Source organism: Lagenorhynchus albirostris, chromosome 9 (assembly GCF_949774975.1).
Source record: "Lagenorhynchus albirostris chromosome 9, mLagAlb1.1, whole genome shotgun sequence".
NCBI lineage: Eukaryota > Metazoa > Chordata > Mammalia > Artiodactyla > Delphinidae > Lagenorhynchus > Lagenorhynchus albirostris.
The window spans coordinates 43,565,392-43,578,477 of NC_083103.1; the positions used below are offsets into that span (position 1 = coordinate 43,565,392).

The following is a 13,086-nucleotide window of genomic DNA, read 5'->3' on the forward strand; positions in this document are numbered from 1 at the left end:
AATAAAGAAACAAAGGAAATTTACTGAAAACAAAAACAAAAGAATGACATCTGGTATGTCTTAATGATTTGGTATGCTTCAATGGACAGACTGAGTCTCTCATTTTTAATAAACCCTGCTGTTGATGAGAAACATCCCTACTCCTGTCTTTCAGAATAATAATCTTAAAAAATCCCTCCTTACCCTGCTGACATGTTGATCATTGAAGCTGTACCACTGCTCATCACTGAATGACTTTATACAAGCATAGTAATGACCACCAGCAGCACTCCCTGAATGAACCATAACCGAGAAGAGCTCATAGATCAAAGAATTCTAAAGAAAAGAATAAAAGTAACTCAGCACAGAGGAAAAACACAAAACCCTAATTTGTATATTTCCTATTCTCTACTAAAACACAGGGAACTAACATGTTAGTTGTCCTCTGTATTTATGGCAAGTCAACTTTTCTCTAAGATCATTAAAATGGTAATTCATCACATAATTTTTATATACCACAAGTTTCATTCAGTATATTCCTTCACATTTTAATTATGCTATAACCTCTAGAACAATGTATAACTGAAATACAAATTTATATATTTATGTAAAAAGAAAATAACAGTCTGAAATTTTACAAAGAGGTGTTAAACATGAGACCATTCTGATATGCACATCAAAATCAATAAATCCCAAATAACATTTTTAAAATTTCAAATAAGATTCCACTTCCTTTATAAAAGAGCTAAGGTATATAATTATTTTGAACATCTTCTAATTTATTTATGTAATATCTGTGATACAGTGATCTATTGATTTGATATCTCTCAGGTATGCAAAGCTGGTTCAACATTAGAAAATCAACCTATGTAAACCACGCTAAAGAAGAAAAGTTACATGATCTTACCAACTGAACCCAGAAACAACATTTGACAAAATCCAAACCCATTCATGATAAAGACTCTCAACAAACTAGGAAGAGGGGAACCTCCTCAAATTGATAAAGAACATCTATAAAAAATCTAGACCCAATATCATACTTAATGGCGAAAGACTGAATACTTTCCTCCTGAGATTGGGAATAAAGCAAGAGCGTCCTCTCTCACCACTCCTATTCAACACTGTATGGGAAATCCTATCCAGTGGAATAAGATAAGGAAAACAAAAAAAAAAGATAGACATAATTGTCTATATAGAAAAACAGGTTGGGGGTTGGATTTAGCTCTTGAGCCACAGTTTTCCAACCCTTGTTTGAATGCAATGTTCTTTACACTAAGTTATAATGTATCCACTATATTATTCATCACAGCAATTCACACCTCATCTGTCTGCCCTGAAAGAAACAGATAATTTTAAAAGGTAAAGGGTAGTGGTAATGGTGGTGAGAATAATGGTCTTGATCTAAAAACAGATTTATGCAAGTGAAACTCCATTCTTAAATACTGCCTTAAAAAACCCCTATATTTAATACGACTCTGTAAGACTTGAGCTAGTGATCAGTCTTCACACTGGTGATTCATTATTCACACCATGCTCAAGACATCTGATCTGTAATTCTCCCCTCAATAAAGCAAATTATACAAATTTGCTTTAGAATGGTTTGATAAAACCATTAAAGAAATGGTTTGATAAAGAACCATTTGATGGTTTGATAGAATGGTTTGATAAAACCATTAAAGAAATGGTTTGATAAAGAACCATTTGATAAAAAACCATTAAAGAAATGGTTTACCAAAATCTTAAAAATCACTGACCTAGTAACAAAAAAATTCTATCCTAGATATTATCCAGTCTTGTAGTTTTCAAATGATAATCCATGGAATTGTATCGTTTTTTGAAGTCCCTTAAGGGCTGTCATGGGGAGGGGAGGAAAACTGAGGGGTCCCCTACCTAAAAAAGATTAGTTCTCTTATTGTTTCAGGAAAGGTCCCATAGCCAGAATTTTTTAAATTAACAGATCTAGTCTAATGCCTTCGTTTTGCGATATGAGAAAACTCTGATATAAGATTTAGAGGCTTGCTGCTACTTTAAAGGCAAAATGAAGTGGTTTCCTCACTACTAGTACCCTTTCCACACCACCACTCAGCTTGCTTCAGCGGTATAGTTCAGCCTCTCAGAAATTAATGCTCCCACCTGTAAGTAGTTTTTTTCTAAAGTTTAATTATGACCACATATATGCATAAAAATAATAGCAATTAAATTTCTTTTAAAGATAATTATATAGCAGCTCAGAGATTACCTTACTCTCTCGTTCAACTAAAAACCACAAATTACAAAAAGTACCTTTTCAAGCCCAGGTTTTGGAATCTTTTCAGTTCCACTATTGCTTTCAAGGCAGATCCCTTCATCAACACCATCATCATTGGAGAAATCATTGCTCATTTGATCACTGTGACAACTGCCTTCATTTTCTGCTCCACTGTCAGTGCAACTTTCAGTCTGAGGAGATTTCTTAATAAAACATAATTATCTTACAATTATAAGCTAAATAAAGGGAAAATATAAACCTTTCAATCTATATGCTGCTTTTCCACATAATTTATGATGCTATTGTTAATAAAAATACTTATTCTACTTTAAGCAAATTTATTTTCTCTTAAAAAGTGAGACCTTAAATAAAATTAAACAAAAGTGTATTTTAAAAGCATTTCTATTAACAACCTTAAAATTCTAATACAACAAATTAGTGTTTCAGAATTCTATTAAACCCCATTTATGTTTACAGCTGCAAAGTAACTATATAAAATTACCATTTCTTTCATCAAAACCATAAAAGCAGAGAACTTATGCTCCAAAATGAGCTTCTGTTGTTCTCAAATCCCAAAAGAATATCATCTCCTTTCTTGAACAAAAAGGTCAATTCAGTTTATCACTATGCTAGGTATTACAGACAATTAGAAAGAAAAACAAGACACTGTATCTATCCTCAAGAACTTTATATTCCAGTTAAAGGAGGTGGAAATGTAACAACAGTAAATAATACTTTTCCATGCTTTTATGATTTTTAAATCCCTTTCAGACAAATTTAAAGAATTCTTCATAGAAATCCTCAAACAACTCTTTCCTCCCTTTTCCTTTAATACTTTATTTTATTTTAAAAACTTATTTATTTATTTTTGGCTGTGTTGGGTCTTCATTGCTGCGCGCAGGCTTTCTCTAGTTGCGGCGAGCGGGGTCTACTTTTCGTTGAGGTGCGCAGGCTTCTCTCTTGTTGCAGAGCATGGGCTCTAGGTGTGCAGGCTTCAGTAGTTGCGGCACGTGGGCTCAGTAGTAGTGGCACACAGGCTTAGTTGCTCCGTGGCATGTGGGATCAATCTTCCCGGATCAGGGCTTGAACCTGTGTCCCCTGCACTGGCAGGCAGATTCTTAACCACTGCGCCACCAGGGAAGCCCCTCCTTTAATATTTTAGATACAGAGTTTGAAAATTCTTCTCTAAAATGTAGGCACTTGATATGTTTAAGGCATTGCCTATAAGTTCTTGAATTAACCAAGCAATATGTAGTAAGTACCAACTTCTTGCCAAGAATTTTGTTGTAAGAACTGCACCTAACATACAGTCTTCATCCCTCAAGAAAGTTTGGTTCAAGGAAAAATGGAGGTGAAAACCAACTTGAGAATTCTACACAAAGTCCAAAGAGATCATCCCTGAAACTCCTTTTAACTAAGCCAGAACATCTTCTCTTCTTCCAAGAAATGGACCTAAAACTTCCTAAAAGTTCTGGTCAAACTTTGTATCTCAGTTTTCTTCCCTTGGAAAAGACTTCCCTTTGTAAGAAATACATTAGGAATATACAGAAAACCCATCTAATACTCATCTCTGAGTAGGAATCTCCCTTGAAAGTTTGGTATACTTTGGACAGACTTCCTAGCTTAAGCACAGGTGTTTGAGATATTATTTCAAATTAAACCTTTCAGAGAATGTTACCTGGTCACAGGTACCATTCAATGAACATTTACTTAAAGGCAATCTCATCTTATAAAAGCTATGAAAAGCAATTATCATCCTTACTTTACAGACAAGGAAAGTGAGGCTCAGAAAACATTTGCCATTTAGTACTTAAGAGCATAAATAAAACTTGAGAATGTTTAAAATTATTTTTAAGCCTCTGGGAAAAGGTATTTTTAACTATTGTGATGAATTCCAATCAGAAAAAAATACTTCATGGCAGTTTTGAGAATAAGAAAGATTTATCACTCTGTAACAACTATGTTAAGTCATTGTAAATATTCCCAATAATTAAATCAGAAGAGTTTCCAAGAGAACAGAGTGGGACATTATGAATCTTTTACTGATAAGGATAGAGGAACCAGATAATTGGGGGAGGTCAATGAGCGGAAGAAATTAATGAGCTTTATGTGTGCCCTCAAAGTTCCATTCTCAAACTATATTTAAATAGTTTTAAATTTTTTATTTTAGAAGTTTTAATTTAAAAATAAAACTAATTAAAAAAGAAACACAGAAAAATACCTTTATTACCTAGCTTTCTAACCTAGCCAATTTAAGAGCTGGTAAACCTTAAGGGAGAATAACCCAGAAACCTTAATGCATGAAAAAGACACTAAGACAAAACAAGAAATTAAGGCCATACTACCCAGTTTGCTCGTTCATTCAATATATCTGTTCTGTGTTTATCATGTGCCAGAAACACAAGTGCAGCCCATCTCTAGACTGGTATGTTTCAATAACTAAGAAAGTTATGAAACGTAAGATTATCACACAAATTAAAGAAATAATTCCAGAATTTAATATCCTTTTTGTCATTTCAAAGAATATCACAAGTTACTCTGATCAAAGAAGAATATCTGAAGTATAATTTATAAGTATTCACCTCATCTTCAACATCAATAAATGTACTCATGTCTAGTTCCTCGGGAAATGTCATCCGATCATTCAATTTAATCCTGTGCATGGTTGTATAATCAAAATCAAATCTTTTCAGTTGTAAGGTCAGCAGATAAGGGAAATGCAAAAACCGAAGACCCTAAAAAAAAAAGTGTGGGGGGGAATCTATTGAATATTGAATATTATCTCAGATAATTAAGTATTAATTTCTAAATGGCATCTACCTTTCGTGCATCACACTTCTTCTTACAACGTTCACAAAAATATTGATTTGGGCCATCCAGGATCTCTGGCTGAATAAATGCATGCAATGCTTCCTCCTAGTTAGAAAAAAAAAAATTGTTTTATAATTACTGTAAAGTATTATAATGTTAACGACAAAGCCCTGAATATAAAAACACTGCAATTACCAAAATACTTATATGTAGAACAGCAAGAAAATTAGGAATTCAAAATGCAAAAAGGCGGAAAAAAAGTATCAACAGCAAAATGATGTTATCATTATAAACACTTAGCAAAAAATTACTTTATTTCATTCTGTATGAGCTCTACATTTCCTAGTGTTGCACATCAGTTAGTCATTTCTACCTAATTTTCATAGACTTTATGTTGTGATTTTTGGTTAAATAATCTAATAGAAATCCTCAGTCTTTAGATTAAAAAGTAATTCCATACTTCTTAGAAAAGCAGTTGCATGTGTCATTGCATCCTTCTTGTAAAAGGAGACAATTTTAAACTGCACATTTAACAATCCAGCACTCTGAAGAATTTACACTATTTGTACATTAAAAAATCTAATAATTATCCTTAACCCCTACATTTAGGGTCAGTCAGTAAGCTACCATTGCACTAATTATAAAGACTGAAAACCACTGTGCAACCTTCTCACTGCTTGTCAGCTACTGCTCCATTTGAAAACGTATGAGAGATGCTGGATTGTTCACCTAGTGGAACCATGTAGCTCTCTTTTCTCCATACAGCTTTAAGACAGAAGAAACCAGTATGAATATTGTTGAAGAATCAGTAGGCATAAAATTTTTATTGTAATTTTTCATCACTGATTTTTCACAATTAAAAAATTTTAGTTGATACAACATACAAGATTGGATTGCACAATTTCATTTGATGTCATCTCTTTTCCTCAGACATGGTCTAAGTAGAACTACCGACAATATTTATTACATATAAAGAAGAAGAAGTGGAATCATTAAGACAAAGTATCTTCAAAAAATTTTTGATATAGAACAAGTTGTTCCTCAAAAGATAAGGGAGCCTGACCTAGCAAAATGGACTTAGTTGTAAAACAGCTAGCAAAGCATACAAAAACTACTATCCACATATTGCTTTGTATAGCTTATTTTGGAATAAGATAAAAAATATGAAAAAATATACAAAATGCTTCTAACTTCATCCATCTCCTATTTGGTCCTCAGAACACAAGAAGAACCAATGGGGTAGGGAGGGGGACCAAGTAGCTGGCTTTTCTCCACATAATCAAGTGTTTTACAGAGGTCATAGGAAAGGACACATTTAGAAAACGATTTTTGGGGGATTTTTTCCCATATTTTTAAGTACGAAAAAGGCAAATTCTTTAAAAACATGAGAGGTAAAAGCTTTAAGAGCAATCACATCTATAGCTTAACACAGACTGATACCAAATCAGCTGAGCTTTCCGAATGGATTACTGAACTGTTAAAACACTCAATATCTTCAAAAAGCAGGGGGAGGGTAAAGGGAGAGTGAGAACATTATGTAACTCAAATTCTACTTTACTAAACTAAGCTATATGTACGTATTGATCTCTGGCTTATAGTTCACAGCCAGAGCTATCTTTTTTTTTTTCTTCTTCTTCTTTTAAACCCGGAGAAAAGTTTAAAGAAAATTCCCTTAAACGTTTTACTTAGACACACCAACTTTTAACATTTTGCTACCTTGCTTTATCATTCTCCCACCCACACGCACATTATGTGTTTTTCCGAACCACTTGAGAGTAGGTTCATACATGCTTTTCCTCTTAATACTTCAATTTGACTTTTTAAGAAAAAACATATTCTTACATAAACAGAAGAGTTATCAAACTCAGGAAAATTTAATATTGGTAAAGTACTTGTGTCAGTTTATATTCCAATTCTGTCAATTATCCTAATAATGTCCTTTATAGTATTTCTCCCCATCCAGTACAGAATCAAATCCAGGAAAACAGACTGCATTTGGCTGTCTGCCTCTTCAGATTCATTTTGTCGGGTACAGTTTCAAAGCCTTTCTTTCATAACATTAACAATTTTGAAGAGGCCAGTTATTTTATAAAAATGTTCTGCAATTTGGGTTTGTCTGATGTTCCTTAGATTCAGGTTATGCATTCCTTACTAGACTAATGTAAGTAAGTAATGATGTGTTCTTCTAAGGGTATCACAGTCAAAGGGCAAGATGTCCCTAACATCCTTACTGGTGATATTAACTTCAAACACGTGGTCAAGGTGTTGCCCAGTTTTTTCACTATGTGGTTATTATTTTTTTCCTCTGTGGCTAATAAGCAATTTGTAAGGAGACACTTGGAGACCATACAAAACTACTATGCTTTAAAGAACTTTCCACCTTAGTTTAGCATCCACTATTGGATTCTTGTTTAAACCAAATTTTAATATAATGTTTGTTTTATAAGCCAACCTGAAAATTTTTTGCCTTTAATAGGCAATTTAAGCCCATCCATATTTAATATGACTGATGTTTTGTTTCATCTCAGTCACTATTGTATATTTTAATTACTCTATTAAGTAATATTTACTGTGTTTCTTTTTCTACATGGTGTTTTTGCTATTTTTTACATTTTCTTTTGGTATTTAGGAAGGTTAGTAATTTTTTTCTAGTGCATTTATATGTACTTTTGTTAGTGCCCTTAATCCTTCCTTTTCCTTACTTAAGCTTTTAGTGTCTGGTCGGCCGATTTTAAATGATAGCCTTGGTCTCCCACCTATTTAAGTCTATGATCTCATTCTACTTTCCCTTCTCACTCTCTTCCTTTTTTAAGAATGGTATTCTCTGTACATTGTTTAACATGTAACATTTCATACTTTCTTTTTTCCATGTCCCCACCCTTGTTTTATTTAGTCCTTAATTCTACAATTTAGTATATTAAATGCTCACGGTCCTTTTGCTGAAGCTTCCCCAGTGGTCTCTTGGGTGGATAGAGATCATCCTCCAACAATCTCCTCAAGAAGGCTTATGGATACAATGGTCTATGAGTTCTTCAATATTCAAAAGTTGATTTTCTATTGCCATAATAATTGAAGAAGAACTTGGCTGGATAGCAAATCCTTGGCCTGTACTTTTTCTTGATTTTCTTGAAATTGCCATTCTATTGCCATGATTTGCATGTTGCTCTTCAAAAGTATGATGCCAGCCCCATTTGTCTTTCAAGTTTAGCAGTTTACTAAAATATGTCTCAGTTGATCATTCCAGGTCCATTTTTCTAGGTACAGTGGTGCGTCCTTCAAAAGGTAGATTTAAATTTCCCCTATTTCCAGAAAGTGTTCCTGGATTATAGTTTATAAGTTTTGTTCTACTGAGTTATTTTTATTCTTCACAGATTCCAATTATGTTGGACCTCCTTTGCCAGCCTTTCCTTTCCATCACTTGCTCTGAGATCCTAATTTTTACTTCTTTATCTCATTTTCATTCTATGTTCTTCCTTAGATTTTCATTCCATTCTATTTTCTCTTGAGCATTTTATAATTAATTCTTCATTTCTAATGTAGTCTTGTCTTTTTTTAAATTTCCTTCCTGAGTTTGATCAGCTTGCATTGCATTTCTTGTTTGCTTGGTTTTTTCTTTAATCCATTTCTCTCCTTAAATTTTTGGATACCAAGTTCTGTTCTGCTTGCTTGAGAATACTTAACTTAGTCTAGAGTACTGTGTTACAGTATGCTACTTTGTGGTTATTTTTCTAAGGTTTTGAGGTTGTGTGTGTATAGATTTTCATCAGCTGAAATGATTTAATACATATTTTCTGTTTTCTTCCAACACTGCTGCTGTGTAAGTTTGATTTTTCCCTTACTCATTTTGTGGACAGCGTTCTTTAGTTTGTGAGTACCTTCTGTCAACTTAGTGAAGTGTAATTTCTTGAATGGGTAATGGGGGAAAAGAGGTTGGTGTCTTCTTTCATTTTGCAGAACACTTTATTTTTCTTCTTCTTCTTGTTTTCTCCTCACTGCTAGGACTCAGTGGCATCACCCCTTCTCTGTTTATCTCCTTCTCTAGAAGCAAAATTCCTCTAAGGCTGCCACTTCCTAAGTTACTACACGCTCTAAAACTCCTTCCTGGTAGCTGGTACTATAAACTACCAAGTCCCAGTCTGTGTTCACTATTTTGGCACATACTGTTGTACTTTCTCTTTTTGAGGGTGATTCTGTCTTCATTTTGTTTAAGTCTTCCAGTCCACTCTCTTCTGTTTCATAGTCTCTAAAGCATCCCACTTCATACTCTCCACATATACAGACTTGCAGCAGTAGTGGAAGCTCCACTGGCACTTGATAATTTTGCTACCTTCAGGTAATCTGAAGTTCATGTCATTGTCTCCTAGCAATCCAGAAAGTATGGGTTAGTTGGGTTTCATTTGTGTTCCTTCTAGCCTATGGTTTTGGGAGGATATGTGGAGATATGGAGATTGAGGTAGCCACCATTTTCCTTTAGATTTAGAAAACAGTTAAAGCTATATTAATAATTTTCTTTAGCTTCTTATTCATTTTTTTAAAAGTTGACCCCAGAATAATTATAAATAAAATTATTCAGTCATAAAAATTAGCTTCAATTCATCTATTCATTCAACAATTATGTAAGTTATGGGCTAATGTGGTTATATACATTTGTCTTCACTTAATGTGATGTACAAGATAACTAAAAATCATGCCAAACTATATTTTAGATAACAAAAAAATAAGTTATGGATCATAAAAATGAAAAATATAATAAACATTATGCCATTATTAATACACACAAAAAAACTATACTGCTTACCATGAGCTGTCCTCTTGAGTATGTTATTCTTGTGTCATGTTTCCAAACTAGCTTTGGGTTGACTGTGATTGTTTTTCATCATTCCAGAGTGAAGATAATAGTTTTATTTTCTAGAGCTTACACCTCCTTATATATTATACAAAGTGTAATTGTGCAGAGTTGTTTAGACCCTGATTTCCAGCGTTCAGAATAGAACATAGAGAAGTCTTACATCCTTAGTTCTCTGAGTAAGAAATACAGAAAATCTAGGTACAGTGCAATCAAAAGATAGAACCAAGGAATGGTATATAAATCCTCTCACTTATTTTTACTCTTAACTTATATATATAATTCTTTCTCCATCATTCAACATCTACTTCGGCTTGAATGAAGAAATGGTTGCTAAAATATAATACTTTACTTTTCAGACTGAACTATGGAAGATAAATTAGAACCACTACTGATAACTATTTTCTAACTGATTTCGACTTAGCAATTCTGTGCTATTGAAATACAGTTACATGTCTTCCTTACAGAGAGTCAACTATCTTTCCCAGAACATATAGTTTTCTCTTTTAAACTAGGAAAAGAACTCTACTTTTACTTAAGCCATCTACTTTTAATTGCAATTGTTGTGATAACTGATGATTCACATACAATTATAAGAAATAATACAGAGCCTCCTGTACACTTTGCCATTCTCCATTTGATAACATTTTGCAAAACTATAGTATAATATCACAATCAGGATACTGACATTGATATAACCCACCAATCTTATTCCAATTTTCTCAGTTTCAGTGTACTCATTTGTCTGTCTATGTGTGTGTAGTAAGTTCTTTACAATTTTATTACCTGTATAGGCTTATATATCCACCACCATAGTCAAGAGACTGAACAGTTCCTACACCACAAGGATCCCTCATGTTGTCCTTTTATAGTAACCACCTACCCATCCTTCCCCTGGTGCCAACTAATCTACAAGCTCTGGCAATAATTAATCCATCTCCCAGTTCTAAAATTTTGTTTTATCAAGAATGTTATATAAATGGAACCATATGTCACCTTTTGAGATTGGTTTTTGTCACTCAGCATAATTCCCTGGAGATTCATTCAAGTTTCTGTGTGTATTGGTAGTTTGTCCCTTTTTATTGTTAAGTAGTATTCTATGGTTTGTTTGTACCACAGTGTGTTAAACCATTTACTTGTTGAAGGACATCTGGGTTGATTCCAGTTACAGAATATTAAAAATAAAGACATTATGAATATTTGATAAGTTTTTGTTTCTCTGGGATAAATAACCAAGAGTACAATTGCTGGAGGTTATGATAATTTCATGTTTAGTTTTATGAGAAACTGCCTGTAACTTTTCACATTCCCACCAAAAACATGAGTGATCCAGTTCCTCCACACTGTTGTCAGCTTTTTGTGCTGCCATTATTTTTTATTTTAGCCATTCTGTTGGTAGAGAGTGTTATCTTCATTATGGTTTGAATTTGCATTTCCCTAGTGATGTTGAACATCTGTTCCTGTATTTATTTGATATCTGCATATCCTCTTACATGAAATGTTGTTTATGTCTTTTGCCAACTGTCTAAATGGACTGTTATCATTTTTTACTATTGTGTTTTGAGACGTCTTTATGTATTCTAGATACTAGTCCTTTGTCAGATATGGGGTTTCCAAATATGTTCTCCCAGTCTGTAGCTTCTCTTACCTTCATCACATGGGCTTTCAAAGAACAAGTGTTTTAAAATTTTGTTGAGATACAACTTGTCAATTTTTCCCTTTGTGGATTGCACTTTTTGGTATCAAGTCTAAGAATTCACTGCTTAACCCTTTTTCTAGAGGATTTTTTCCTGTGTTTTATTTCTAAAAGTTTGCAACTTTACATTTTTTTTAAGTCTATGATCCATTTTGAGTTAATTTTTTTACAAGCTGTAAGGTTTAAGTAAAGGTTCATTTTTGTATATATGAATTCCCAATGGTTTTAACATCATTTGTTTAAAAGACCATCCTTGCTGAATTGAATTGCACTGTGCAATTCTAAAAAAAATCAGCTGGGCATGTTTATATGGATCTAGTTCTGGGTTTTCTATTATGTTCCACTGATCTATTTGTCTATTCCTCCAATACCATACAGTCCTGATTACTGTAGCTATATAATAAGTCTTGAGATCAAGGAGACTGATTTCTCCTACTTTATTCTTTTTCCAAAATTCTCTTAGCTATTCTAGCTATTTTTTTTAGAATGAGCTTGAAAAATCTTCTCAGATTTTGAAAGGAATTTCATTAAAATTATACAATTTGGGGGAGAATCTACATCTTTACCATGTGAATATTCCAATCAATGAGGACAGTATGTCTCTCCCTTTACTTAAATATTCTTTTCAGAATTTATAGTTTCCAGCACATAAGTCCAGTACATATTTTGTTAGGTTTACACCTAAGGCTTTTTTTGCCCCACAACTATAAATGGTATTGTATTTTTAATTTCACTTTCCACATTTCATTGCTAGTATTTTTGAAATACAATTGATTTTTGTATGTTTATCTTATACCCTGCTACCTATTAAACTCACTTATTAGTTCTAGGGTTTTGTTTTGGTAAATGTCTTCATGTTTTCTATACAAAATATTATGTTGTTTAAAAAAGGTGGGGGAGCAGGTAAGAGTGGTTCAGGATGGCGGAGTAGAAGGACGTGTGCTCACTCCCTCTTGCGAGAGCACTGGAATCACAAATAACTGCTGGACACTCATCGACAGGAAGATACTGGAACTCACAAAAAAAGATACCCCACAACCAAAGACAAAGGAGAAGCCGCAATGAGACGGTAGGAAGGGCGCAATCACAATAAAATCATATCTCATAACCACGGGTGAGTGACTCACAAACTAGAGAACAATTATACCACAGAAGTTCACCCACTGGAATGAAGGTTCTGAGCCCCACATCAGGCATCCCAACCTAGGGGTCTGGCAATGGGAGGAGGACTTCCCAGAGAATAAGACTTTGAAGGCTAGTGGGATTTGACTGCAGGACTTTGACAAAACTGGGGGAAACAGACTCCACATTTGGAGAGCACACACATAGTGTGCACATCAGGACCCAGGGGGAAGGAACAGTGACCCCATAGGAGAATGAATCAGACCTACCTGGGAAGTAATCCTTGGCATGAGTCCTCACAGAATCCACCATTAGCCCCACCAAAAAGCCTGTAAGCTCCAGTGCTGGGCCACCTCAGGCCAAACAACTAACAGGGAGGGAACT

At 34.0% G+C, this 13,086-nt stretch overlaps 1 protein-coding gene across 3 annotated transcripts in view; it reads right to left on the reverse strand.

Moving 5' to 3' along the window:
- The window catches only part of USP47 (ubiquitin specific peptidase 47), a 120,837-nt gene that overhangs the window by 26,889 nt on the left and 80,862 nt on the right, over positions 1–13,086 (reverse strand). For all 3 annotated transcript variants that reach the window (XM_060159654.1, XM_060159655.1, XM_060159656.1), the window contains 4 exons: positions 5,048–5,143; positions 4,810–4,962; positions 2,263–2,430; positions 184–315 (listed from right to left, as the gene is read on the reverse strand). In XM_060159654.1, the coding sequence (XP_060015637.1) occupies positions 184–315; positions 2,263–2,430; positions 4,810–4,962; positions 5,048–5,143 (549 nt within the window). The remainder of the gene's footprint in view (positions 1–183; positions 316–2,262; positions 2,431–4,809; positions 4,963–5,047; positions 5,144–13,086) is intronic.